This window comes from Nomascus leucogenys, chromosome 14 (genome assembly GCF_006542625.1).
Source record: "Nomascus leucogenys isolate Asia chromosome 14, Asia_NLE_v1, whole genome shotgun sequence".
Classification (NCBI taxonomy): domain Eukaryota; kingdom Metazoa; phylum Chordata; class Mammalia; order Primates; family Hylobatidae; genus Nomascus; species Nomascus leucogenys.
The window spans coordinates 73,035,162-73,063,089 of record NC_044394.1 but is presented as its reverse complement, the minus strand read 5'-3'; the positions used below and the strand labels follow the sequence as shown (position 1 = coordinate 73,063,089).

The 27,928-nt window shown below is 48.4% G+C and overlaps 1 protein-coding gene and 1 long non-coding RNA gene across 6 annotated transcripts in view; both read right to left on the bottom strand.

The window, feature by feature from the left end:
* PAX8 (paired box 8) overlaps positions 1 to 1,259 on the bottom strand; it is a 62,728-nt gene extending 61,469 nt beyond the window's left edge. For 4 of the 5 annotated variants that reach the window (XM_030827604.1, XM_030827605.1, XM_030827606.1 and 1 more), the window contains exons 1-2: positions 1,169 to 1,259; positions 707 to 806 (exon numbers count right to left, since the gene is read on the bottom strand). In XM_030827604.1, coding sequence (XP_030683464.1) covers positions 707 to 731 — 25 coding nt within the window. In that variant the 5' untranslated portion in view covers positions 732 to 806; positions 1,169 to 1,259. Of the gene's footprint in view, positions 1 to 706; positions 904 to 1,168 lie in introns of all 5 variants that reach the window. The other variant, XM_030827603.1, reaches the window with a different exon arrangement.
* An 18,143-nt stretch (positions 1,260 to 19,402) lies between these two features.
* On the bottom strand, positions 19,403 to 27,928 carry LOC115838293. Its single transcript, XR_004033291.1, has 2 exons — positions 27,814 to 27,928; positions 19,403 to 19,561 (listed from the first exon to the last, which is right to left on the bottom strand). It is a non-coding gene; the product is annotated as an uncharacterized LOC115838293 (long non-coding RNA).

Below are 27,928 nucleotides of genomic sequence, written 5' to 3'. Positions count from 1 at the left end.
CAAAGACCCTGCCCAGCCCTGGCCGGGAAGGGGGAAAACAAGCATCGCGGCCTGGGAGCTTGAGTGTTTTTGAAGGCCCTTCTTCCGGGCGCAGGTGGGGAGGGGGTTTTGACTCCGCGAGCAGCTTAGTCCTCACCAGCCGGACGCCCCGCGCGCGGCTCCCTGCCTGCCCGGTGCTGGGCCAGCACCTGAGTGCGCTGCCGACTCCCAGGCCCGGGACCACCGGCTCTATTCCCGTTGGCTTGAGAGATGGGGGGAGCTCACAGTCCAGCCAGGGGAGTCACTGGGAAGGACTGCGCGCACCCGAGGAAGAGGACATAGAGGTCGGGGACGGGGAAACGGCAAGTCCAGCACCGGTGCAGCCCAGGGACAGAGGACGAAGAATGTCCACCCTAATGCGCCATGCAAGCCTGGGAATGGAGCTCAAAGGAAACCCCCTCTAACTCCACAGAGATCCCCTCACCGTTCCATGTAGCCCCTCGAAACCTGGGGAGGGCGGCTCAGCTGGCCGAGTGGAACCCCACTGCCCGAGAACAGCGAGGCGGCTCCAGCGGAGGGCCAGGCCCCAGGCGCCCCCAGCTGGGTCCCCACGCGGGTGGGTCCCGCGAATCCCGTGCTTACTCTCCCGAGATCTAACGACCCGAGCGCACGCACGGACGCTCAGCGGCGCGGGGGCTCGGGGGTCCTGACCACACCGCTTTCTTACCAGATCTGATGGAGTTGTGAGGCATCGCCGGGGAGTCGCTCGCAGCCCGCCGAGGGCTCGGGGCTTACTCACGTAGGTCCGGGCCGCGCCTGCCGCTGCCCTGCACAAATCCAGGAGAAGGGCACGAGATGAGATGAGATTCGATGCCTGCATCCGCAGGCCCCCTCCCCAGGCCTTATCCTTTACACCTGCATCGTCTGCCAGGAGTAGGAGGATTTTTAGGCGAAGTAGGGCCAACCTCAGCCTAGCCTAGCTAACAGGCTTCCCGGGAGGATCAAGGATTGGGGGTGCACTGAAGAAGCTCCAGACTCCAACCTCCGTGCCCACTCCCTCCGCTGTCCCAGTCTTATCCCGTTTAACTTGGGAAGGAAAAGGCTGCCAGGCTTCCTGGGACCCTCTCCTTTCTTCCATCCCCCCGTCCTCACTGCCAGCCAGCTTCCAGCTAACCCCTGGGTGACATACCTGGCCGGGCGGCTGCAGGCCCTCACTGCTTGGGTCCGCCCGCGAGGGTGCCCTGGGCCCCGTGTCTCTCCTCCTTCTGAAGTTTGTTCCCATCCACCCGGCATCGCCGACCGGTTTTATCCCGCCGAGGCCCTGGGAGATGGGTCTGGCGAGGCTCGCAGGCCGCGGATTGGCTGGCTGGGTGCAGGGGGGTGCGGGAAGGGGAGGATTTTGCAAGGGGGACATGGCTGAGTGGACTCAGGAGTTAGAAACATTCGCTGGGAGCTTCTGTTTCCAGCGGAGGGAAGAGGGAGGCAGCTGAGCCCTAACTCAGCAGGCCTGGAAATATTGGAGGAGTGGGGAACAGAGGCCTAGGAGCCTGAGGATGAGGCTCTCTGGGTCCTCCTGGGTCACTGGCCACCAGAAGTGAGAGGGATGGTCTCTGCAGGATGCCCTTCTTGCCCCCTGTCACTCCTGGTTTGCTCACCGGGAAGCAGCCTTTTCTTTTGTAAAAGGAAGGAGGGAACTTCTGTTTTATGCCTGATTCTTTAGGTAGAGCCTGCTTCCAGGGCTGTAGGCAAGATGCTATTACCTTCTCACCACAGCTATGACCTCTTCCAGGGAAGAATCCTGAGCAGCACCTGAAGCCATTCCCTCTGTTCTACACAGATAGAGTCCACACCCTTGCATTGTTAGGCTAACGAAATTGTCACATAACCCATTCCACAGCAACTCCTTGCCTCTCTCCTCTGGAACACACACGCAGCCACCTGCCCTCTTTCTTGCTCCTTGAGGATTTTGAACTTGGAAGAAGAGTTCAGGGGAAGGGCATTGAGGGCCTAGACTTCACCTCCGTGTGGAAAGGCCTTAGAAAGGAACAGGACTGAGCTGACCTCTGGCCTGGTCTGTAGGAATCAACAGCCTCAGCAATATGGGGGCCTGGGTGTGGTTAAGAAGGGGTCCACCGGTGGGAATGACGGCGGGGTTGGTGAACCCTGGGACCGAGCAGAGCTGCCTGGCACCTCTTTACCTTAGTGATGGCAAAAGCTGCCCCCTCCTTCCTCATAGTTCTCTATGTCGGGGAGTCGGGGTACATGTAAGATTGTGAGTGGGTATGAGTGAGCAAATGTCCTGGAACACTGGCAGGCTCGGGGGTCAAGGCCCGGATGCTCTCCCAATCTTTGGCCAGACATCTGGACTCAGGATTACAGTCTAGAGGACAGCCATGCCCTTTTCAGAGATGGCTCTGCAGGCCTGGTGGGGTTGTTCTGGGACAGGAGGCTAAGGAGCCAGTGGGAGGGGGGGTGAGGAAGGGCAGGGGAAACTGGGATATTCAGGGGGATTGGATGTGTGTGTGTGTGTGTGTGTGTATGCACATATGTACACGTGCGTGAAAACACATGAACTATTTTTATGAATTAAAAAAAGTTTTCTCTTTCATGTCAATCCACAACCTCCTTCCACCAGTCTTTCTTATCTCTCAATTTAGGAGAAATGAATCATCTTGTGAAAAAAGAGAGAAGATGTGTGTCCCCAAATGTTTCCTCCACATTTGCAAAAAGGGGCTGTAAACAAAAATAGTTGGTGCTTCATCATTTTAAATGTTTCTCTAAAATTGTAATTTTAAATTTCTTGGTGGTTTTCAAAGCTCCAGATCCCTGACTTCTCTGGCAGTCCTTCCCAGAGAGAGACAATCCAAGGGTGTTGGGATGGAAACGGATCTTGGCATAGGTCCTCCGGACCCCGTGGGCCAGTTTGCTCCCCTGGATTGTGTCCTCCTGCTGCAGGGGAGGTGTGGAGTGTGGCAGCCGCAGCAGAAACTCTCTTTGTCCACCCAGGATTCCCTCCCACCAGGGAGGCAATGCTCCAGGGTGAATCTAATATGCCCTCATTTCAAACAGCTCTGACAACCTTAGAGATTCTACCCAATCTAAGGTTCTGATACGTACCAATAACCATTGACTCTCATGCAATCATTCTTGCCTATGCACATCTTTTCTGCCCAAGCAATGAACCCTCTCCCTTTCCCATCCCCTTTTCTGGGCAAAATTTCTTAGAGGACAAATCCAGCAAGTTATCAGAACATTCCTGTCCCATTTATAAGCTTATCTTTAAAATTTCATTTTAAGATAAAAACAATGTGCACTGTTCAAGGTTACTCCTCAGGGAAAACCACACCCCACACCCTGACAGTACCTCTTCTCCAGACTGCAGATGACATAGCAGATTACCAGAAGACTCAGCAGAGAAGATCTAGGACCAGCAAGAAGTGAGAATGCAGTGAACTTCTGCTGCAGAGATAAACACAGGCCTCCTGGACTGGCCCTGCTTCTAATTAGAATCAGAAATCAGGCCTGGTTTCCTCGGTAGTTCCTAATTCTCTGAGACCAAGGCCAAGGAAATGTCATTAACTGGTACTTTAACTCTGTCTCTTTGGCATCAGTCTCCTCCTCTGCAAAATGAAAGGTTTGCAATACATATATTTTTAAAATCACCTATTATCACAGTATTTTTTCAAACTTAAAATCCATGATCCTTTTAGTTAAAAATAAAAATCATATGCCTTCCTTTGATGATATTTGAAATTTGAAAATAAATTTGCACTGTGACTAATAGACTTTCAATGGGACTTTTAGAACTCTTTATTTTTTCTCTTCTAGACATAGTCTCACTCTGTCACCCAGGCTGGAGTGCAGTGGCATGATCTCGGCTCACTGCAACCTCCACCTCCTGGGTTCAAGCGATTCTCCTGCCTCAGCCTCCCGACTAGCTGGGGCTACAGGTCTGCATCATCATGCCTGACTAATTTTTTATATTTTGGTAGAGACGGGGTTTCACCACGTTGGCCAGGCTGGTCTTGAATTCCAGACCTCAGGTGATCCGCCTGCCTCAGCCTCCCAAAGTGCTGGGATCACAGGCATGAGCCACTGTGCCTGGCCAGGCCTTAGAACTCACTTTTTAAAATGAATACCTCATTTGCCACCTTTTCTTCTCAGGCTTGATGCCCATAAGGCTTTCATGGCATTATTATCAACTGGCAACCAGTTATACTTTTTTTAAACTCAGTGTTTTTTTGAGAAAATGTAATTCATTGCCAATATCAAAATACAAAAGTAGAGACGAGAGAGTAACTCTGGCTTGCCTTTGAAAATGCAAGAGATCTGGCCACAGATCTGAGCGTTTCTTTGTGGAAATGAACATTCTTTCAGGTTTAACATTCCAACAATCCTGGGTAATTGCCTAACTACAGTGGTTTTTGAATTTGCATAATATCTCACGATTTGTTTAATTCTGTGCTGATCTGCTGAACCTTCAAAAGATGTTCTTCCTTTTCTGGACTCAGCTGTAATGCACTGGGCTGGTGGTAGGGTTATAAAGTGCCCTGGTTTGCCCTGGATGAAACGAAGCGTGTTTTCTAGATACGAGTTAAAACTGGGACTTTCCTGGGCAAATCAGGATGAATTGGTCATCCTAGCTGATTAGAGTGCGGGAGTGGGATGGTTTGGGGGTCTTTCATAAGCTGCCCTGTTTCAACTGACTATTGGGTGGGTGATTGTTTGCACACTTTGGGTCATTCTACCTGCTGGCTCAGGTGACTGAGACCCTTGAACTCCAGTAGGTCCATGAGCTCTTCCTTTTACTCCTATGTACCCTGGTTTCTCTGTGCACAATGCCCAGAGACCAGCCTCGAGGGAAGACCACTGCTCCCAACAATCCTCCTGACTTACTTGCCACCATGCCACTTCCCTCATGTAATGAACCATTGTTGGGACTAAAGTACATCCCTTCAGGAAGAAAACAGCAGCTCTCTTCTTTGCATCAGAGGTGAGTGTTCCAGCCCTAATTGTGTAGAATGGGATGATTTCTTCTGCCTGAACCTCAGTTTCCCCTTCTGCATGATGTGGATATAGATGGGGGGCTGGGGAGGGTCAGACCCACCTGGTAGCTTTGTTGTGAGGATGAATAAAATTATGAATGTGAAAGCCCTTTGAAAACTACACCTCTGTACAAAAGTTAATTATTATTAGACAACAAAGGCAGAGGAATACATCCAAGGAGGGCAAAGTTAAAATGCCTCTAAAATTTTGCTGTGGAAGTCGGTTCCTTTTATCCTTTCCCAAAGGCGCCTTGGAGAGGAAGGGCTGGTGAGCCCGTGCCTGTGGGTGCAGGCGTGGGTGCAAGGGTAGCAGTGGGGCAGGGGTGTCTGTGAGGGCGGCAATTAACATTTGTTGATCCAGAGAGAGGGGAGAGCCAATGGCAGAAGGCAGGCACCACAGCAGAACTTCCAGCCGCGGACTTCATCATTTTGCAGATGGCAGAAGTGTTCAGGGCACTGGCAGTTTTCGCTCCACCCTCTCCCCTCACAGACTTGCCCAATCCTGCTGAAGCCACATGGGATTTCAACCCTGTCCCCGCACTCAGGAAATGGCCGACAGCCTGCCCTGGGGCCTCCTGGTGGCAGTGCCTGAAAATCAATCATTAATTATTCCAGGTTCTCCACCTCCCTAGGCTTTGAAAACACAGAAATAGAAATATAGGTCCTGGCAGGTGAAAGGAAAAGGGCCACTGGCTGGGCTGCCAAAGGCAGTTGGGAAGAAGCCACTGGTGGCATTTGTCCAGTTGGTTTGGGTGGGAGATGTGTCCTGGGCACTTGTCCCTTGGGCTCTTTGCCCACCCCACAGTCTTTGGCAGCAGCTGCCTGGCCTTCTGGAAGGAGACCCTGGTACTTCCAAATGGGTGGAAAAAAAACTTCCTGGGGACACAAAAAGGAAGGTGACAGAGAGAGATAAAAGGATTGACGTACACAGCTCAAGTTTTTTCTCTAGTAATCATAGTTGTTTTTTTTTTTTTTTTTTAAGTTACAAAAATTGAGCTAGACCCTTTTGGCAACCCATTCTGCAGATGAGGAAACTGGGTTCTGGGAAGGTAAGTAGAGAGCAAGGCCACCCAGCTAGCAGATGGCCAACTAGGTGGCCAAATAAAGCACCAGTGACTGCGGTTTTGCCTTAAATATTATAAATTCTACTCACTTCAGCCTAGTTTTTGCTACTCCCCACACCTGCCCCTTCCCCTCAGGAAGGAAGTTTCTGGAACCCAGGGAGTGGCCAGGGTGAGGTCAGACTCCCAAGGCTGGAAAACTTTCCTACCACAGGAGAGGAGAGCAGCTCACCGGGCAGGAATGCCCTCCCCTCAGCTAGGCCCCTGTGGTCCAGCCCAGAGCAGCAGGAGTCAGGACCCAAGAATCCCTTCCAACCAGTGCCAGGGCCCTGGAGTGGCTGCCTTCCTGACAGCTCTTCTTGGGGAAGTGCCAAGGAAAAAACCCAGGCCCAGGGCTTTTCATCAGACTCAGGGTTGGCTTTTGTTCTTTATGGCCTTGGAATGCCACCGGTTCCTGCTGTGGGCACAAACCACGGAACAGGGCCTATCCTCCCCAGCTCCTGGCAGTGCCCAGGGCCCTGGTGAAGGGACCAGAGACTCTGCAGGTTTGAGCAGGGCAAGGGAATGAGATTGAGGCATAGAGAAGATTCAAGAGATCTAACTGGCCTTTTGCTTACCCCAGGAGGGCTTCTGGCACATTCTGAGTGGAGCAAACTTGGGTGCTTCGCCCACTCCTTCATGGGGCTAGGCTCACTGCAGGGCTGTGTCCTCTTGTGTCATGTTGTGGAGCACATAGCGCCTGACTTCCCTGCATCTGAAGGAGCAGCCTTGAGGGCTTAGGGGTCTGGAGCCCCATTTTCCTCTCTATGCTTCAGTGGCTATCCTTGCTGCTCATGGCCCCCACACCAGGGTGGGCATACCATTACCCCGAGGGAATGCTAAGCATGATATTTCCTTCTAATAACAACAGCTACTACTACTGCAATTTACTAAGTATTACTTAATGCCAGGAACTGTGGAGTGCCTTATACACAGCCCCATTTATCTTTCACAACACCCAGTGAAGCCAGGACTTTGAGGCAACTGGGCCACAGAGGGTGCTCTGGGTCACCCATTTGCTGAGGAGGATTTGAACTCAGGCCCGTCTAACACCTGAACCAGCATTCTCTTCACTACCCCATGGAGTAGCTCCAATAACGCCAAGGAAGCATTAGAATAAACTAGAAAATAAAAAACAGTGTCAGTGTTAGGGGCCACTAGTGGACTGTTGAGAAGAAGCTTGACCCCAGTAACGAGATGTATGATTTTTAGGCCCACAGAGTGGGTAGGTAACTGAAAGAATGTAAAGGAAATCAAAGGCTGGGGTCATGGTGAATCCCATCGCTCTCCGACTGAACTCCTACTGCGCTTGCAAAGCACAGACACAGAACACACCTGTGGGAAGAATGAGTGAGTCATCCATTTACACATTTTCTAAACTTGTTTTAAAATTCTTTCTATTTTTAGGCCTACCATATTTTATGTCACATAGCATTTCCTTTTATTTGTTCCAAACAGCACTCCTTTGAACCTCCTGGAGTGTGCTGTGTCCGTGGTAATTTCTGTTCACTATGTCCACATTCCGTGCACTTTATAGATTTTGATCCCATCTGCTCTGAAATTTTATTTTTTAAGTAGAATCACTTGCTCCAGTGAAGATGGCCTAGAGTCTTGAGAGAAGGATTTTTTTTCCTATTTGGGGTCTGGTACCCATAATGCAGAGAGACCATAGGGGTCACACTGCTGGGCTGGGAATCTGGTGGCCAAAGCCGGAACTCTGGCACATTCTCATACTGGCTGTGTGACCTTGTGCCAATCGCTCAACTTCTCTGAGCCAAAGTTTCTGTGTCTGAAGACTGAGATTAATAATGGTACTTCTCTTGTACGATACTATGATGTTTAAGGCAGACAAAGTGTTTGGAGCACAGTGAGTGCTCAATAAATGTTAGTGGCTGAAAGTCAAACTAGCCACAAGAAAGATGGCAGAGAAGCATTGCTCATGGACCTTGGTGTGGTGTCACAGTCATTATACCAGGGATACGGAGAGACAGAGAGAGGTCCCAAAAATGGCAGCGGGGCAAGGCAGCTGGGGAGAAGGATCAATAAGGACAACCTGAGGAGGTGGTCTCTCAGGTGTGAGTGAGCTGATTCCTCCCTTCCATCCTGGATCTGAGTGTGCACTCTCTGGGGCTCAGGAGTCTGCTCTTATGGTGTCCAAGACTGCAGTCACAGACTAGAGCCTACTCCAGCAGCTCAATGGGCTGCCAAGTTCTACTGTCTGAGAACTCTGAGTTCTGAGGGAGTGTTCCATGCTACCAGGGACCTGTGGCTCTGGAGAGCAGAATCCAGAATAGAAGATACCATTCCCGTGGCTTCCAGAGCCATGGTGTTCCAGGCTCAGTTTCTCCATGAACCCAGGAGGTGGAGGTTGCAGTGAGCCAAGATAGTGTACTCCACAAAAAAAGATTGTTCTGTAATGAACTCTATGTATAAATATTTTCCTGGAGAGATGAGAAGTGACAAACAGAACTGTGGGAGTACAGGTTGGGCACCTTTAGAATGAATATGGACAAGTTGGCTTCCCTTAAACCTAGTCTGTCTTGTCTTTTTACAGCTTTTGAATATCCCTTTAAGGATTAAAGGTAAGCAGGTAGGGAAGTGTAAGGAGGGAGTACCTGGAGAGATTCCCCAGTCCAGGGCCATTGCCATTTTCCAGGCAGTGACCAAGGTGTACAGAAGCTTAGGATGGGCGTCCTGACTAGGTAATGCTCCTGATCCTGGAAGCAGCCTTGACTGCCCACAGGTAACCAGGAAATAAAGAGAGGGTACACATCGACACCCTGAGATCCTCAAGCCACTTTGACAGGTCAAATTAGGCGACTGAGTTCAGTCTTATGGTCTCTTGCTCAGGATTCAAGAGATAGCTGTACTGCCATGTTTGAAACTTAGTCTCTCCATTCTAGAGTCCATGGAGTTGTGAGTTATGGAAAGCACCCTGGACTCAAAGTCAGAGAGACCTGGGTTCGTGATACCGCCCTGCTCTGAGCAGTGTGACCTCAAATTCTTGGGTTTCTCACACTTAGTAAAACTATACATGTAACAGCCACATCTCATTAGCAGGGTGACGTGAAAATGATTTGTAAACTATTAAGAAATGGAGAAAAGTAAGGGATGAGGCAATTATGATGATCAATATAGTGCCATGGTTCCCTCACCAGGAGAGCATTTTCTGTTTTCCTGTCTTCCTCCCCTTTGATGTATTTAGTTGTACAAGCATTTACTGAGCATCTGGTAAGTGCTGGACTATCTGCTAGGACCTGGGAACACAGTGGCGACTGAAAGAAGAACCATGTCCTCATGGAACAAATAAACAGGTCCTGCTAGGGAGGTGTGCTTTGTGCTGTAATGTGGCTAGAGTGTAGAGTGGGAGCTGTGGGGAGCAGTGAGGGTACCCCACAGAGTCTTGGCTGTCCAGAAAAAGAGACCTGTAAGCAGAGACTAGAAAGAAGAGTTGGAATCTACCAGGCAAATGTGAGAATGTGAAGACTAAAGGTGGAATGTTCTGGAACTGGCAGAAAAAGGTCCAAAAGCCAGAGAAGGCCAGGTACATTTAGGGAACTGAGTTCAGTGTAGTGGGAGATAAAGTACAGTAATAGAGTGCATGTTTGTATGTGTGTGTGAGTGTGTGTGTGTCTGCAGCGAGAGCTGAGAGATGGGTCTGGGAAAGTGTGTTGCATTAGATCACAAAAATCTTTGTAGGCATGTTGAGAAATTTGGACTTTATAACTTTATACTAAAAAGCAAAGGGATCTTAGATGGGGGAAGTGAAGGAACAGACATGTTTTGGAAAGCTCTTTCTGGCTACAGTGTGGCGAATGGATTGGAGGAGGCCAGGCTGCAGGCAGGGTGGGGTGTTGGTGGGACACTGTGTTCCCATAATTCTAAGGGATGATGGCAGCCCTGAGGATAGAGGGAAGTGGTGATGGGGTTGGGTGGGGAAATATTGTCATAGTCAGCTTTTGACTCTCAATTCTATCCTTGACTGGTGGTGATGGGCTGCAGCCCTGTGAAGACCAGAGTGAGTGTAAGCCCCATCCTATCTTCCCATGTCCTTTGGTGAGCTTCAGCTTCCCCAAGCCCAGTAGTCACTGCGAGCAGATATGGCTCCTCCCATCTCAAAATCTTCCAGTGGCCCAGGGGAAGTTTCTGTCTGATGACAGTCAGATCAGAGAAGTGAGCAGGGGGTGCTGGTCTAGGACAACACTGCCATAGATGGGCTGATGAGATGCTTGATCCCTCACTTCCAAGTCTTGGCTCCAAGATCAGCTTCTCAGGGAACTCTTCTCCAATCCTCCTATTGCAAACCAACCCTGCCTCCCCCACCATCCCACCACCGGCTTTATCCCTTTCACTCTGCTTTATTTCTCTTCAACATTTGACATATTGTCTACTTCACTTATTTATTTATCATCTGTCTTCCCCCAGTAGAAGGTAAGTTACATGAGGGCAGGAATTCTTGGTAGTTTTGTTTACTGCTGTATCCCCAGTACCTAGAACAGTGTCTGGCACAGAGACAATGCTCAGTAAATGCTTGTGCTTACATGAGTGTTCGATGGAATGACTGAGTGGCAAGGGTAACACAATGACCTCATTGTGATGGTGGGGTGCTGGGTACTGGGCACACAGCAGTTAATAAGATAAACACTGGACTGAAGTCTTAGCCGTGCCTGCCCCTCAGTGGTTCCTGGCAGCTAGTGGCAGAAGCAGAGACTCAGTAGCTTTTTATTGTTTACCTGGGCATGTTGCCTGCCTCTCTCTTTTTTCTGGATAGCTGAGGACCCTCTGAGTAGAATATGGGTGAGAATTGGGCACAGACCATGGGCAGGGTCAGGGAGTGACCTTCCCCAGATTCCAAGGGCAGGGAGAGACAGCCAGACCACTCTCCTCCTCGTCAGCACTCAGTCTCACCACCAAAGGCTCCAAACCTCTGGGAAAAGGTTATAGCACCTGCTGCCCAGGGAACATGTGACCACTTGAGCGCTGCTGGGTTGGAACAATCCACACAATCAGGCCATTGTACTAAACATGCAGGTCTCCTTACCAAGCCACACCCCATTCCAGCACTGCCAGACCCTTCTGGGCCCTGATTTACAGGTGCCCCAAAGCGGGAGGTATTGTTCTAATGGCCATGGGGGAGGATGAGGTCACTTCTGTGGGACTCACTTACTCTGGCCTGCTCTGATATCCAGGGAGAAGTAGATGGGAGAAGGAGTAAATAACTGCATTCTAGCTTCAGGCCCTATGAGGAGTGGTAGACAAGATCATTACTGTTTGACTCCTGATGACATTGGCATTGACTATGGTCCTCCAACATTTGCTTTGCTTGGTGAAGACTGTTGAGCACTTGCTGATTTTTCAGAAGTCCAAAAGATTCCCTTCTGTCATGACTGGGTCCAGAAATTCCCATCAAGTCACTAACCATTCTTCAAGATCTTCCTTCCCAGAACTGGTTCTCAGCAGACCATTAGACAAGGATTTGGTGCTACTGAACTCTTGGTCTGTACAAGATTGTGTTTGTTATTGTCCTTCTAGGAGCAAGGAGTTCTACAGGGCTTTGTACCTTGTTGACACTCAGGCCAAGGTCACTGGTAGGTTTCACTCCACAGAACCATTCAGTGACTGCAAGGAAGTCCCTGCTTGGGCTGTTTATTTATTTATTTATTTTGATAAGTAACCCCAAAGGAGATGGCATGATGAGGTAGAATCCAATTTGACTAAAACAAACTTTTTTTTTTTTTTTTCTTGAGACAGGGTCTCTGTCACCCAGGCTGGAGAGCAGTGGTGTGATCACAACTCACTGCAGTCTGAAGCCTCAACTTCCTGGGCTCAGGCAATCTGTCTGCCTTAGCCTCCTGAGTATCTGGGATCACTGGCGCACACCACCATACCCAGCAAATTTATTTTATTTTATTTTAGTAGAGATGAATCCCGTCCTGTTGCCCAGGCTGGTCTTGAACTCCTGGGCTCAAGCCATCCTTCTGCCTTGGTCTCCCAAGTTGCTGGGATTACAGGCGTGAGTCACCGTGCCTGGTGTCCACAAGAACCTTGATTCTAAAAGGCAAGTGAATAAGGATATACCTTTGCTTGGTACATTGCAAGATACTTGAGTGCCTGGCATGTAGTGAGTGCTAAAAAAAGGTGAATCCGAATCAAGAAGCTTAAAGCCAACCAGGGCCATTTTGGGTTCTGGATATTAGTTACAGGTTCGGAGAGATCAGTTCTGCTTTATCCCCAATCCTCATCATACCTTTCCACAAAGAGAGAGGAAGAGACTGCACCAGCACTCACCCTTTCCCATCTTCACTTGCAGGAAAGACACTGGTTTAGAGGTCAGGACCCAGGCATCTGAGATGCCCTTACCCCTGACCCTGGCTCTTGGGACCCAGCAGGTGGTCTCTGTGTCCCATGTTTTGTCTCTCCAGAGTCGTCCTCCAGGGGAACACACACACCCTGACCGTGGGAAGGGAAGTCTGGCTAGAGGAGGAGGCCACTGCAATGACTGAACACCTACTTTGTGAGTGAGCACCAACTATGTGTCAGATGCTGTCCAAAGGGTGGTGTGTCCAACATTTTCACCATTCTTGGTACCCTTATCTCTAAGGAAAACAGTCCTGCAACCTCGAACTTCTGAGTTGGACTGTCTTGGAGACTCCTCTATGCAAGTTACCGTGGGACCTTAACAGGTGATTTAGCCCTTCTGAACCCCCAGTGACCTCACCTGTGGCATAGGGATAATGAGAACATCTTCATTTCAAGGGTTGTATGAGGATTAAATGAGATGATGAAGCGCATGGCACAGGGCTTGTTAAGGGCTCTGCAAATTTTAGACAAGCTGGAGATGATGAAGAAGAAATGTGAGTGCTCTAAAGGCTCCCCAAGGTGTTATCCTTGGCTTCACTGCTGCCTAGAATTTGCAGCAGGGCAGCAAGAAGGCCCTGATGCTGGCAGTCCTGGGAGGCCTGAGTGTTTCTCACTTGCCTAGTGGCCTGGGGACAATCACTTTCTTCTTCCGCACCTTCAGATCGGGGTCTGAGGGTTGAGTCCGCAGGGCTCTGGGTCAGAGACACAATGTCAGAGTTGTTCCAAAGGACAGAAAGTTCCCTCTCCTTCAGGCGCCCAAGCCACACCCTTAACTCCTCTGGGTCAGGCCACCTCCTGTCCCCTCTGCCTGATGAAGGTGGGAGGAGTAGGGAGGAGGGGTGGGGTTAGCAGAGGAGAAGGGCCCTGGAGGAACGGCGATCCCCTCCAGGGCCAGCGTGTCTCTCCCCCTCCCCGCCCAGAGCACAGCGGACTTGCTCTGGTTCTCTCCTCCCACCGGCTGGATCTCCAGGTGCCTTCCTTTAATTAAAAGTATTTAGCCTTCCGCTACACTGGCCTTCATTTGCATGGGATCCTTCTTTTTATGCAGCCTCAGTATCAGAACGAGCCAGGAGGTTAACGGAGCGTCGTCGTGTAGCCTCCTGGGACACCAGGGCCGAGCGCGCGCTCTGCTTCCCGGCGCTGCCCTCTGGGACTCCGCAGGCGGCGGCTGTCACGGGGCGGGAGCTGTCAGGTTTCCAGCTCCTCCGCCCCGCAGGGCTGGGCCTCCCGGCGCGAGGAGAGGCGCCGCAGCTTTCCCATCCTCCCCTGGCAAAGCGCGTTCACAGCCCGCGTCTCCGTTGGCTGAACGAAGGAGGAAGGCAGCTGTTTTCTGATCACCTACGTGCGCCAGACACTGGACTGAGTTCCGTGGGTATTCCAGAGAAGGACAGTCACAACTCCTGCCTGGAAGTCATAGCTCCTCAGGAGGAATCTGTATTGGTGACTACACAAAGAACTATGACATCAGGTACAGGTGGTTAAAAACTGCAGGAATGTTTCACTCGAAGTGGCACTGGTTGTTAGAGAAAAGCAGGACACGAACTGTCAGCGGCAGATCCTTGCAAATGGTTTTTGTTTGTTTTCTTAGATGAACATTCTGATGCTTAAGATAATCAGGCAAATTCACCAAGGCCATGTAGATGGTGGCAGGCAGGCCTGGGGTTTAAACCCCATCCAGCTGGTCTCCCAGGTCCATCTTTTCCGGTTCAGGAGAGGAAGCTGACTGCGTGAGACCAGACTGCTTTCCCTCCAAGTACTTGTGCTCTGATGGAGGCTCAGACACACACCTGGGAGACTCCAGATCACGGTGTTTGTTTCTGACTCCAGTCGCCTCTGTCTCATGGTTCTGGCTTCCTCAACCGACCTGAGGTTTTGTCTGTAAACTGCTCCTGGCCTGCTCACTGTCCCACTCCAGTCCCTCTCCATCCCCAGGCCAACATCCACCCCTTCCAGCTGCCCCAGAGTCTTAGGGACCAAGGGACAAGCGCAGGAAGGAGGCCTGATTCTTGCAGATAAGGAAAGGGAGATGCAGGACGGGCTTCTCCAGTTCTGCTTAAGTTTTTACTCATTACCCCAGGCTGACTCAGGAGTCCCACCCCCCTCACTTCTATAAGCTAGTTCGGATGGTCCTTTTCTACAAATTTCTCTTCCTTGGACTAGGAGACAGGCATCATGGGGGTGGGGTGTGGTAATGGCGGTTGCTGTGTTTCATTTCCATGCAGAGTGTCTGATGCAGAGTAGACAACCAATATATAGTGAATGAATGAATGGATGGGTCATAGATTGGGCTCAGAAGTAGACGTAGACGCCCATGTAAAAGACACGGGAGGAAACAATGTGGACGAAAAGGTGGAAGGGGTGTGGAATCCCTTAGTCACCAGCATTCTGTAGTCTTCCAGAGAGCAGACACCAGAGGTCATGCCACAGCCCTTCCCGTGATGCTCCTGAGGAAAGCAGGCAACATATCCTCTCACTTTGCTCTGTGGAGCCTCTGGAACTGGGAGCCTAATGGACCACATTGCTGTCTGGAGTCAGCCCAAAAAGACAGTCAGTTAATACTCTTCTAGGTCCGGGGTAGACCTAGGTCCAGGGATGGGAGAGGGAATGATGAGCTCAGGATTTATTTTAGAGGTGTGTTTTCAGCACGTCTTTAGTCACTCCTTCTCCTTCCCTGCCCACTGGTGAAGGACCTAGAAGATGAAAGTCTTTCATTAGCACTTTCTCAGCCATGCACCCAGAGTGGGCTGAGCTCTCCTGTCTCACATCTCCTTTGCCACGGGTGCTGTGCTGAGTTGGAGGAAGGCAGGGAGACTGCTTGAAATAATGGCAGCATTCATATCCCAGAGTAATTTCATAGCATTATCTCATTATCATTTTCATGAGCAATTGATGAGGTTACTGTTGATCTATTTTACGGATGAGCAAAGTGAAGCTCTGACGAGCTAAACACCATACCCAAGGTCAGGTCATTTAATGACTGTGTGCAGAAATCAGGACTTGGACCCAGGCCTTCCAATTCCAGAGTCTGTCTCTGGGACTAGGGAACACCATCAGGAAGGGAACTGGAATCTGGACAAGATCCTTGAATCCCCAGGCTTTGCCCAGGAAAAGTGGAATCTTCGTGAATAGGTCACTCGGAAGAACAAGACAAGCGTCTTGCTTGAAATGACACCCAATCGGTCAGGTCTCTTCTCCATTTCAGGCACTGTGACTTTAGAGATGTGCTAAAACACAAATATTTTCGTTGGGAGTAGTGTGATTATATTAAGCCAAAGGCTCAGCAGAGTTATTAGCAGACACTGGACCATTCAGTGAGCTTGCCATCACTCAGAAACCAGAGAGCACGACACTCAGGGAATAGATCTTTAGGGCAGGTGCAATTTGGTGGAGATGCAGGCAGGCTGGGAATGGGAAGGCGATGAGGACAAGGATCTGAGCAGTGAGCTTTGTGAGTGGTGGGATTCTGAGGGCTGCAAGGAGGGCATTCTTAGAAGCTCTCTGAGGCCAGAACCTGGGACTGCCTTATCCTCTCTGAGTCCTCACTGACCTACACAGCTCCTGGTACATGTAGGTTCTCAATAAATATTGAGAAGCAGTAAGTAGTAACTGAGTGTTCCAAGGAGAAATAGTTGAGAGAGAAGGTATGGAAGTAGGAGAGCAGACTGGAAGGCAGCTTTCATGTAGGTGAATTCCACTTTAGGGTTGGAGCCATGTGAGAGGGAGTAAGGTGGTGTGTACACGTCAGTGTGAGCTGAAGCTCCAGTTTTCTCATAGTGCTTTCTTCACCTCCAAATGGACATTTCCAAAAAGTTTTTAAAAGGTTTTGTTGATTTTATTGTTGAATATAAAATTGGGCTTACCCTGGAGTGGGTTGTGCTAGGGGTGGGAAAGGTGCTAGCTTAGTGGAGTGCAGACAGTTCCTCAACTGATTCAGGTGAAAAGAAAGGTCTTGACAGGTCTAGAGGCCCAAGGAATAAATACCAACCCTGCACAAGGGAGGCTTGTTTCCACCCAGTGCAGACATACTAGCACGAGCAGTGCCAAAGGTCTTCTGGAAATTGTATTCTATTCACTGACACTCTTTAGTTGAAAAAATGGCAACCAATTAGGCCCAATTAGGCAAAAAATATAGGAGATGGGTTATAGAGATGCAGAGATGGGTTATGGAACCCAAGGTCAATGATGCAGCTGAGTTTCAGAAATGATGACCAGAACCAGGACCCAGAAGGTCACTCACTGGGACGCTGGCTATCTCTTTCCCTCCCTCCCTCCCTCCCTCCCTCCCTCCCTCCCTCCCTTCCTTCCTTTCTCTCTCTCTCTCTCTCCCCTGCCCCGTCTCCCCCCTCTCTCTGTTTCTATTGGAGCATTGGCTTCTCTTTCTGTATCTCTGCAGGGAAGTTCTCTTTTCCATCAGGCAAAAGGCAGGTCCTGAGATTATCCATTAGATCCTCATGAAGAGAGTGACCACTCCTCTTTCATCAAAGAGAATCTCCTCATCCCAGCCTGTGTTGCTTGACACCCTGGTCTAGTCCGCTCTCACTGAGGCTATTGGGGGTTCATTTTTGTGAATAAAGATTGTAGTTCTCAGAGAATAGGAAGTCAAGATCTTTGGGGCTGCTTAGACATCTCGAAGATACTCATTGAGGGTGCTTTCTCAGATGGCTTGGGAGTTTTCTAAATATCTCTTTGTCATAATTTACCTATCCAGTGTGCTGGGGCTGACTGAAAGGTTGTTATATTCTTAGATGGGACTAATAGGAAAAGCACATCCAAGATAAAAGTGCTATATTTCCTCTATACTTCTTTGAGTTGCACCACACTTGGGTTAATAGCTCCATTCTAAGCATTACCTATAAAGAAAGAGACTGAGAAAGAGAAACAGAGAGGACTAGGAACCATGAGAACAGTGTAAACCATGCCCACTGAGGATGAATTATAGGAACGAAGCATATTTTGCCTAAAAAATAGAAGACTGAGGGTGAAATAAAAGTCCTTTTAAGAAAACTAGACGGTCATGAGGAGAGAGAATCCACATGCTTGGTGAGCAATGTGTGAACATCATGGACAAGTCAGTTTTGCTTAAGTCTGAGCAGCACGTTTGAAGCAGTTGATCTGCCCACACTGTAATGGGCATTGCCTTAGGAGGGAGTTAACGGCCTATTGTTATGCTACAAGTCTTCTTTAAAAAAAAAATTCAATAGGTTTTTGGGGAACAGGTGGTGTTTGGTTACATGAATAAGTTCTTTAGTGGTGGTTTCTGAGATTTCGGTGCACCCATTACCCAAGGAGTGTACACTGTACCCAGTGTGTAGTCTTATCCCTCACCCCGCCTCCCACCCTTTTCCCCCGAGTCCCAAGGTCCATTGTATCATTCTTATGCCTTAGCACCCTCATAGCGTAGTTTCCACTTATGAGTGAGAACATGTGATGTTTGGTTTCTTATTCCTGAGATACTTCACTTAGAATAATGATCTCCAGTTCTATCCAGGTTGCTGTGAATGCCATTATTTCATTCCTTTTTATGGCTGAGTAGTATTCCATGGTGTATACATACACCACAATTTGCTAAGAATCTTCTTTAAGAGGAGGGTTGATGCTGGGGATGCTAAGCAGAGGAGACTTTGGGATTGGGGATTTCCAAACCTGATTGATCATGCAATTGCATGGAGGACTTAAAAAAAAATCATAGACTCTTGAGTTGGGGTGGGGAAGAATCTCCCACAGGTGATTCTGATGGTCATCTGGACTTGGAAACCATTGAATCGGAAGACCTTTAAGGTATGTTCAAATTCTAAATTTTGACAAACTTATCTACACCAAGTATGGCCCCCCGACCAGCAGCATCAGCATTATCTGGAAACTTACTTGAAATTCCAGTTCTTCAACCCCACCCAAGACCTACTGAATCAGAAACTCTAGGGGTGGATTCTAGCAATCTGTGTATTGCTAAATACACAGGTGATTCTGATGCCTGCTCAAATCTGAGGACCACCAATCTTCAGTATTTATTAGTAATTCTATTTTTATTCTATATATTGGAGTCATGAGTTCCATTGCATTTACCACCTAATATGTTGTAGCCAGCCTTAAAGGTGGCCACTAGAGAATCCCAAAGGCAAAGCATTCCCTGCCTCCCACTATTTAGGCCCTTGTGTATTTCTTTCTCACATGTGATCAGAGTTAGTCTATATGACCACTAGAGTACAGCAGACTGATGGTATATCAATCCTGAGGCTAGATTTTGAAAGACAAGGCTTCTGTCCTGCTCTTTCTTGGATCACATGTCCACTTCCATGTCATGAGAACACTCAGGTATCCCCATGGAGAAGCCCATGTGGAGAGAAACTGAAGCTTCCTGCCGACAGCCATTAGGAACCCAAGGCCTCCAGTCAGAAATTAGGCGACATTGTGGATGTGGATCCTTTGGCCTTAGTCAAGATTTCATATGACTGTAGGACTGGTTGACAGCTTGACTATAACCTCATGAAAAACCCTAAGCCAGAATCGCCCAGCTATGCAGCTCTTGGATTGCTGACCCTCAGGAATAGATGTCTGAGATAATAAATGTTTGTTGTTCTAAACTTCTAAGTTTGGGGTAATTTGTTAAATGGCAATAGAGAACTAACACTAAACTCTTATTCTCACATCTGCTTTGATAAATTCCACTCTTGGTCGTATAGGTGTTCAGACAGGAGACTCCTCAGAGAATATTTTCACAGCTAGAGAAGAAAGTGGAATTTCTTCTTCTTCTTTTTTTTTTAACAGACTTCATTTGAGCTGTAAATCTGCCTCTAGCACTGACACTGAAATTTGGTGACACATCGATTCATTCTTGGCATTTTAAATGTGTCTATGATAAAATCTCCTCAGGGGATCCTTTCAGAACTGAGTTGGGAGATATCAGAGGCACTCCTTTACGTCCAGTAGATGCTTTATTCTGCTTTGGCTGGACATTCTGGCTGGGACAATGGGTCAGCCTGAGCGAGAGGTCACATGGCCTTTTCTAGAGACAAGTCAGAAAGAATGGCAGTTGCAGGGGATGGGGAGTAGTAGTTGAGGCTGGTGAAACTTCCCTTCCTGTAAAAGAAACAGAGAGAGAGGCTAATTGGGTCTTAGTCTTTTCATTTTGTGTATGTATATGTATGTTCATGCATGTGGGTTGTTCTTTCCATTTACCATCTTGGAAGTCTTCAAAGAATTAGTGTCCAGGACCACTGGTCAAACATTATACCTTTTGTTCATTGCTTTCCCCCTGGTTGGTATTTTCTTGTATGGAAAGGGAGCTACAGAGGAGGGATCACAGAACTGGAGAGAGGGGCAGCAAACATTCTGAGTCTCTGAGGACTAAGGCTGGTCCACGAGAAGCTGGCCTGGGTCTGTGAAGGAGATCTCAGGTCTCAGCTCTTAAGATTTTCTTCTGGGATTCCAAGACAGTGTCCTCTGCTGCTTCTTTCCACTGGCTGGACTCTGCCTGTAATTCAGGCAGGAACCACCAGGTGGAGAAATGTGTAGATGACATCCCGGGGACACACACACACACACACACAGACACACACACACACACAGACACACACAGGTTCATTCATAACAAACATTGTACATTAATGAAAGTTAGTTACCATTAATTCTCTCCTGGCCTTTGTTGCTTCATCTTTAAAGTGAAAAGGTTGAGGAAAGTGATTTCTAATGTCTGCTCTGAATTTCTAGGATTCTATAGTATTGCAGTTATAACAAGTCTTCTTTTACTTTTTAAAAACGTATTGCAGGTCCTTAAGGTTTTGGGGTCACAGCCATGTTCCCCATTCCTTCCTTTCCCACAGTTTACTTGAGCTCTCTTTGAACATCACCTACCACTCAAAGTCAGTTTCCTCAACTTCTCTTTATTTTAAAAATGTCTCTATATTTTCACTTACCTGTTTTTCTTTCTTTCTTTTTTTTCCCTTAATTTTGGACACAAACTTTGTGTGCTTTCTTGGATTTCCTCAACTGCCTCTATTTTCTCTCGTTAGGTGCCCAGACAATTCTAAGTTTTTCCTCCTTTTCCAGGCTTGATCACACCATGGGCTTTGGTTTCGTAGTGAATGGGAACTGGATGATACAATCCAGAAGCCCAGGGGGATTTGCTCACTGTTGGGTAAATCTTGATTGGTGGGAAATGGGAGACTGGAGGAAGATGGTCAGATAAATCCTCATCCTCCTTCCTGTGGATGCTTTAAGGTATTATTTCTCCTTGCAAATCCTACAGAGAAGCCCAGCATGTCAAGCAAGCATGTCTCATGAGTGACCTGCTGTATGTCTGTGATGGTTAATTTTATGTATCAACTTAACTAGACCATGGGGTGCCCAGGTGTCTGGCTAAACATTATTTCTTGGGTGTTTCTGTGGGTGTGTTTCTGGATGAGATATGCATTTGAATCAGCAGACTGAATAAAGTAGATTGCCCTCCCTAATGTAGAAGTTTCAATCAATTGAGGGCCTGAATAGAACAAAAAGGCAGAGGAAAAGTGAATTTGCCCTCTGTCTAACTGCTTGAGCTGGGACATCAGTCTTCTACCTTTGAACTGGAACTTACAGCATTGGAATTCCTAGTTGTCAGGCCTTTGGACTTGGATTGTAGAACTATATTGCTGGCTTTCCCAGTTCTCCAACTTGCAGATGGCAGATCTTGGGAATTCTCAGCTCCATAATCACATGAACCGACTCCTTATAATAAATCTGTCTCTCAGTGTGTCTCTCTCTGTGCATCCCCCCCATTCTTCTCTCTCTCCCTCTCTCCATGTACAGATATATAGGTCTATATGTGAGAGATCTATCTCTATATCTATGTATCTATCTCTATCTCTATGTTGAATTAATTCTGTTTCTCTGGAGAACCCTGACTAATACAGCATCTTTGCAGGTTGGTGTGAAGTTGCCATTAGGATAGCAATGCGTTTCATCACAAGGCCTTGCATCTGCACTTGCCTTGCTTCCATTTATTCCTCACTTTCACTGTCCTGAGCCTGCACTCTTCCCCCACATAAAATGTCAGCACTTCAATCCTTGCCTCAGCCTCTGCTTTCTATAGGATCTAGGCCAAGACACCTGGCCCGGGATGACAAAGTGTCCCTCACCTTTTTAGGCCAATTATGCCACTTGAGTTCTCCTTTTAATCTTTTTCTTCCTCCTCCATATTTTATTAACCATCCTTCCATTGTTTTGAATCTTCAACTTCTCTCTCTTTCTCTGTCTCTAGATTCTTTCCTCTTAGTCTATAAACATTCTCAAGTATGTCCATGAAAAGCAAACATTCTCTTTATTAAAAGTATTTAACTCCATCTCTTCATGAACACATTTCTTATAAAAGTGCCCTTACTGCCTGTATTAGTTTTCTAGGGATGTCATAACAAAGTCCCACAAATTGGGTTGCGTCAGACAACAGAAATTCATTCTCTTGCAATCTTGGAGACCTGGCTTACAAAATCAAGATGTGGCAGGGCCTTGCTCCCTCTGAAGGCTCTAGGGGAGGATACTTCTTTGTCTATTCCAGCTTTTGGTAACCCAGGAGCTCCTTGACTTGTGGCTGCATCACTTCAGCCTCCACCTCCATCTTCTGTCTTCTCTCTGTATGTTGGTGTCTTCACTTGGCATCTTTCTCTCTCTTACAAGGACACAAGTCATACTGGCTTAAGGACAAATCCTAATGACCTCATCTTAACATGATTACACCTGCAAAGACCTTATTTTCAAATAAGGTTCTATTTCTAGATACTGGGATGGGAATTTTGACAATTTTTGTGTGTGTGATTTAACCCATAAGACTGCCTTAATGTCCTTACTGCTAACTAATTCCTTGGCTTTGTGTAGTTAGGTTTCATTCCACAGGTTTCTCCTTGTATGGTTCCCATGAAGGTCATCAATGCCAAGCTCAATGGCTTTTACTCATTCCCCGTCTTTGTGACTGTCCTGCAGTGTTTGTCATGATTGCCTTTTCCCTCCTTCCTGAAGCTCTCTACTAACCTCACATCCCGGTTACTGTGCACACCTGTGGCTCTTCCTGTCTTTTAGATTGCTCCACATGTGCCCTCTTCTCTGACTTTTTCTTCATTCCCCATCTCCAATTCAAGGTTCATTTTTAACGTTGGGGCCTTGGTCACATTCTCTTCTTTCAACACACTATTCTCTGGCCTCCTCCCGACCTTCATGCATCAGTGCTCTCTTCTAAGTAGGGAACAGATATATCTCTCTGGCCTGTCTCCTGAGCTCAGGGCAAGCATTGCCACCGAAGAGCCTCAAAAGAAACATATCCCCATGTATCCCAAGCACAAGACATCCTCTTTACTTACACAAACACACACACACCACCCCCAACCCCATACTACCATCTATCCATTTTCTATTTTGCGTGTATCTGTGTCAGTCTTTGTGATACTGCTCAGAGACTTCTACAAGTACTTGTGGTAATTTGAATGTGGATAGACCCCTGAAGGAGTAGGTGAGATTAATCCAGTGAATTGTGGCTTATTGCCATTATTGTGACCCAATCTTTAGATTCACCCTGTTGAGGCCTAGAGAAGTTTGATCTACACTCGATTCCATCATCTGAGACCTTCAAAGCAGCAGCAGAACAAACATATATATGTAGACAACTTAGGGGTATTAGTTTTGTGGACTGCATATTTGTGTACCCCCAAATTTGTATGTTGAAACCCTAACTACCAGTGGGGTGGTATTTGGAGATGGGGCCTTTGGGAGGCTATTGGGTCATGAGGATGGAGCCCTCATGATGGGATTAGTGCCCTTGTAAGATAAAATATGAAACTGCTTGCTTCCTCTCATTCTCATTCTCTCTCTCTCTCTGCCACGTGATGGCACAGCAAGAAGATGGCCACCTTCAAGCCAGGAAGAGGGCCCTCGCCATGCTCCTGACCATGCTGGTTCCCTTCAGCAGCATGTGAAATAGATGTCTGTTGTTTAAGCCACCCAGTCGTATAGTATTTTTGTTATAGAAGCCTGAACTGACTTGACAATTAGGTAGCTCCAGGCCTAGTTTTAGATCAAATGAGGCCTAGAGGCATCCTTGGATATCTTTTCTCTCATAGGTAAATGTATGATCTTTACATTAATTCTGCATTTTTTTTCCCAAAGCCCCTGGTAGAGAGCCTCCCAAATAGCCAGCTTCCTGTAAATGTAGCTGAATGGTGGAATTTGCCTGGCTGCTTCTCTTGGTCAGGAAGCCTGAAAAACTGGCACTAGAGGATCTGTAAATGGGGAGCTGCTGCAGCTTCCTCCAACTCGGCTCCCAGATCCTTCATTCCCCGCCCAGCCAGATAGCATCCTAAGGGTGATGTTTAGGATTCAGCATTGAGGTCAACTCATGATGAGCTGCTTTGAATCCTTCATTTCATTGATGGAGGCAGATATTCTGAGACATTAAGGAACATCCCCACAGTCCCCCAAGGTCTTCTTATATGGCACCTGCCTTTATTTACTTTCTTATTAGAAAAGATCGCATCATTTTGAGATGGCCATTCCTGGGATGGGCAGAGGGGGCACTCTGTGTGCCCCCTGCCTGCAGTGTGTTGGTGGAGGATACAGTCCCATCGCACATTTTCATCCTGTGACTTTCACCCACAGCTCTGTGGAAATGCTGCCTGGAAGAAAAGCATATCAGTGTATCTTTGGAGAGGTTGTCGTGGGTGGATCCTTGGGGTCTAGAGGTCTCAGCAGAGAGATGAGGGAAAGAAGGAGTGTTCAGGGATAGTCATGTATTGGGAAATCCAAGCCTTTGTGTGGGTATGTCCTGTGTTCTTATGGAAGCCAAGAATTCGCAACTATTCTCGAGGACTCTGCTTGGACCTCCTAAGGATCCGTGCCTTCCTGGATAGCTGAAAATTGGTGTCAGTCACATTTTCAACAGCTTTTATTGGGTGCCTGCCTCTGCGTCTTGTATTGTCATAGCAGTTTACACACAGGAAGCCAGACCAGGAGTGAAGAATTTATGTCATTTGTTATTTTCTTTTATTTGTGAATATGTGTGGGTGTGGGAGACTGGGTGCTAGACATGAGCTGAGGTCCAGGCTAGGCACAGGGAGCTGACAGCTGCAGTACATGCTAATTGGTCTGGGAAGGCCTTTGGAATCTAGGGAATTGGCTTTCTGAGCCGAGGCGGGTCCAGGCAAGGAGGCAACAGGCTGCTGGCATCACAAACGGACTGGGGACCTCCATGTACCCAATATCTAGGTCTCATTACTCGGAGAAACATTCTCAGCTCTTGGTGACCTTGTCCTCCCTCAACATGATACTCACTGCATATGGACTCATTCGACAATTGCCACAAAGGCTTTGGCCTCAGAGGCACTTTAAGGATGTAACAGTAGGAAAGGGAGGCTTGGGGAGCCAGAGAGTCACCCACACAAAGCCCCACACGTGTTCCTAGCAGAACCAGGATACACACCCAGGCTTCCTGAGGCCATATGTCCTCCCTGTGGCTGCCTGGTCATTCCCCTTCACCTAGCAGCTGTCTTGCTCCCATGTAGAACAGCAGGGCCCAGCGGCCACCTCCACCTCGCCATTTCCTCCAGCTCTGTGCTAGAAATGATGCAAGCAGGAAAATCATTTGCTTGTGGACCTACTATGTGTCAGGCACCTGCTGAACAGTAGCATTTGATGCTCTCGACGGCCTTACCAGGTCGGCACTGATCTGTTGATGCTGCAGTTGAGGAGCTTTAGCTTAGAGAGGTTAAATAGCATCCTCAAAGTCACCCAGGACATGCTGTGCTGCTGGAGGGGCTGGGATGCAGCATGGGAGTGTGACCTCCTGAGCATGGACCGCACGGGCTGCCTCGCAATCAGCATGGTGAGGTAAGATGAGGTGAGGTAAGCTCGCAGCTCCTTGGTGCCAGCCCTCCCACAACCAGAGCTGGGCTGCAGCAGGCTCTGCCCCAGCTTACCTGGGCAAGAGAGTGAGGACTGCACGGCTGGTGAGCGATACATGGAGAGCGTTGCCGCCTGCCTGACAGGCAGAAGATGAACAGCTCCCCGTTAAATCTCACTTAATGCTGATATTTATAAATTTATTCAGCTTGTGTTTACTGAATCGAGAGAATGCCTAATAACATAACGTGCTTCAGCTCACATGTTCCCTACTAATGAGAATGCAAGTATTGCTTAATTTTTTTTTAACATTTCATTTGCTTTCCACTCACTCCACCCTGTTCTGTTGTTGTTGGCTTAGAGTTTAATCTGTTGCTAAACACCGGGAAGTTTGGGCTTCTCGGATGTTAGTGAGGAGAAAGCCAAGGTGGGTCTGGGGCAGTGGCTGGACCAAGGCCTCCAAACTGTGCCCTGTCCCATATGCAGTGCTTGGTGGCCATGGAGTTGGCATATCCAAAGGATGGGCCATACTGAGGGAAAATGAAAGTCCTGGTGTCCTCTGCTGTATTTTGGGATGGCTTCATGCATTGGGTCAGGGTTGCAGTATTATAGGGGCTTTGGGACAAAAAATTTAGAGTAGAGCAGTGTCCTTGGCTTTGGACAGACAGGAGGATGGACAGAATGACCAAGGAAACATAAGCAACATTTGTGGGGTGTGGTATAGCTGTGTGTGAGGATGAGTGCGTGTGTGAGAGGGGTGGAGGGCTTCATCTCTACCTTCGTTTAATCTGCTTACTGAGTTATTGTTGTCGTTGTTGTTTTTTAGAAAGCCTTTCCCTGGCTGCCTATCGCCCCAAAGTCAGCTGTGCTGGCTGCTGCAGGTTCAGTTCTGGGGTACCTAGGGCAGCCTTCACCAGGCAGGAGGAGCCCTTGGAGTGGGGCAGGGAAAGAGCAAAGAGATCAGCAAAGCTCATGAGGGTGTTTGGAAATGCATTTGGCAAAGAAGTGAGGTTGGAGTGAGCTGAGATGGTCTGTGCTGGGCTTCCTTGGGTGGGGTGGGTGGGAGAGGGGAATGAGGGTGCCTGGCCTCAGAGGCCAGGTGGACAATGAATTGAGTGGGGAGGAGGAAGGCCGTGGAGAGGCTATCCAGTGAGGCAGGACCAGGATGGGGGCACACAGGGGATGGGAGAATGGAGGGAGCCTAAGTCTGATTCAGGGGAACGAAAACAGAATCTGGGATGAAGCAGTAGAGGAACTGAGATGGGATGCAGGCCTTCTACAACCTTTCCCTCCCCATCCCACCACGTCCTCTGTTTTCCCAGCTCCACATTCTCACATTCTATATCCACCCAGCACTAGATTTTCTTTTCGATGTCTCCTTTTCCTTTTCCTCTCCAACCAACCATATTGTGGGACTGAAGCATTCTTTCTAGTTCTAAAAAACATATAACCTTAAATATAAAAGTTGGGTAGAATAATTCATACTTTCCCCTCAAATGTCCTGACAAATCCAAACTTATAGATAAGCTATAAATGCTTTCTTATAATTCAGCTGATTGTCCACCTACCCACGCCTGTGTCCCGTCCTTGTGTGCTGGCTGGAGGAGAGACTGTGACAAGTGAGACCAGAGTTCCCGCCCTAACCCCTCAACCTTGGATGAGCTATGGGCCTCCTGGGGCCTCATGACCAAAAGCTCTGGGCCTTCTAGCCCTGCTCTGGAGGGCAGCACACTGTGGTCTGGGCATCTTCTGCTGGGCTGGCAGAGCAGGAGGCAGACCAGGCTGCTGGAAGTGGCAGCTCTAGGGCAGTGCTCTCCGCCTTTATCTGGTTTGAGAGGCAGGACAAAGCTGTCTTCCATGGGGCCTGGCATCTTAGGAAAGGGACTCATGCCTTTTGACATTATCCAAGAAGCTGGGATAGGGCTGGGTAGGGCAAGGATGGAGGCTCCAGCCAAACACCAGAGGCCCAGTTTTTCTCAAGGGCAGGGAACAGATAATGTACCAAGTTTCAGTTCTGCCCATTGCTGGGTTCGTGCCTTTGATAGAGTTCTCTCCCTGTCTGGGCATCAGATTCCCTGTCCCATTAAAAGCAGATTGACACTGAATAACTAAGGCAACCTCTGCAATTCCATCTATGGCCAAATTTCCAAGACCACCTGCCCAGACAAGCCTAAACCATGGTGTCTTTGCCAACACTGTCCAGACCTGCAGGGGCTGACATGGGCAGCCTTGGGAAGAAGGGCAGCTTTCTTTACCGGGACCCAACATATTGGGGTCCCTCTAGTTTCCTTCTCTGATGGTTGGGGCACAGGTGGATCATGGACATCAGAGGGCTTGAGTAGCAAACACCTATTTAAGGAGTGAGTTGAGAAGCCCCAAACACAACCTCTGCTGCTGCCTCTTGTTTCCCGTCCCCCCCACCAACCCATTCAGTCCTTTCCATGTGCAGCCTGTATCCCCATCCACACTGATACCTCCAAGGCCTATCAGGATGGTCAGCCATCCCAGCTGCTTCTGTCCCGCTGCAGCAGCAAGAACTTCCTCTGAAAGCGCCTCTGCATGCCTCCCTCTGGGCGCAGCTCTGTTTGG